Genomic DNA, 489 nt, shown 5'->3' with positions numbered 1-489 from the left:
CATGGCTCACGGGCTGAGAACGGGCGCACTCGTGGCATGGCTCACCAGCTGAGAACGGGCACACTCATCTCATGGGCCGAGAACGGGCACACTCACCTCATGGGCTGAGAACGAGCGTGCTCGTCTCATGTCTCACGGGCTGAGAACAAGCGTGCTCGGCTCATGGCTCACGGGCTGAGAACTGGCGCACTTGTGTCATGGCTCACGGGCTGAGAACAGGCACACTCATCTCATGGGCTGAGAACGAGCGTGCTCGTCTCATGGCTCACAGGCTGAGAACAGGCACGCTCGTCTCATGGCTCACGGGCTGAGAACGGGCACACTCATGTCATGGCTCACGGGCTGAGAACGGGCGCACTCATGTCATGGCTCACGGGCTGAGAACGGGCGCGCTCGGCTCACAGGCTGCCCTCACCTCCTGGAGAAGCACCAGGTCGAAGCCCTCCCGGCGCAGCGCGTCCCCGCTGAGCCGCACGCGCTCCTGCCGCC

The 489-nt window shown here is 64.2% G+C and overlaps 1 protein-coding gene across 1 annotated transcript in view; it reads right to left on the bottom strand.

Annotated features, from left to right (window-relative positions):
• SMPD2 (sphingomyelin phosphodiesterase 2, neutral membrane (neutral sphingomyelinase)) overlaps window positions 1-489 on the bottom strand; it is a 24,296-nt gene that overhangs the window by 4,210 nt on the left and 19,597 nt on the right. Inside the window, 1 exon segment of the mRNA XM_009889301.1 lies at window positions 416-481. Within this exon segment, the coding sequence (XP_009887603.1) occupies window positions 416-481 (66 nt within the window).

This window comes from Charadrius vociferus, unplaced genomic scaffold (assembly GCF_000708025.1).
Source record: "Charadrius vociferus isolate BGI_N301 unplaced genomic scaffold, ASM70802v2 scaffold1511, whole genome shotgun sequence".
NCBI lineage: Eukaryota > Metazoa > Chordata > Aves > Charadriiformes > Charadriidae > Charadrius > Charadrius vociferus.
Note: the sequence above shows the minus strand (reverse complement) of the source record. Positions and strands in the feature narration are given on the sequence as shown.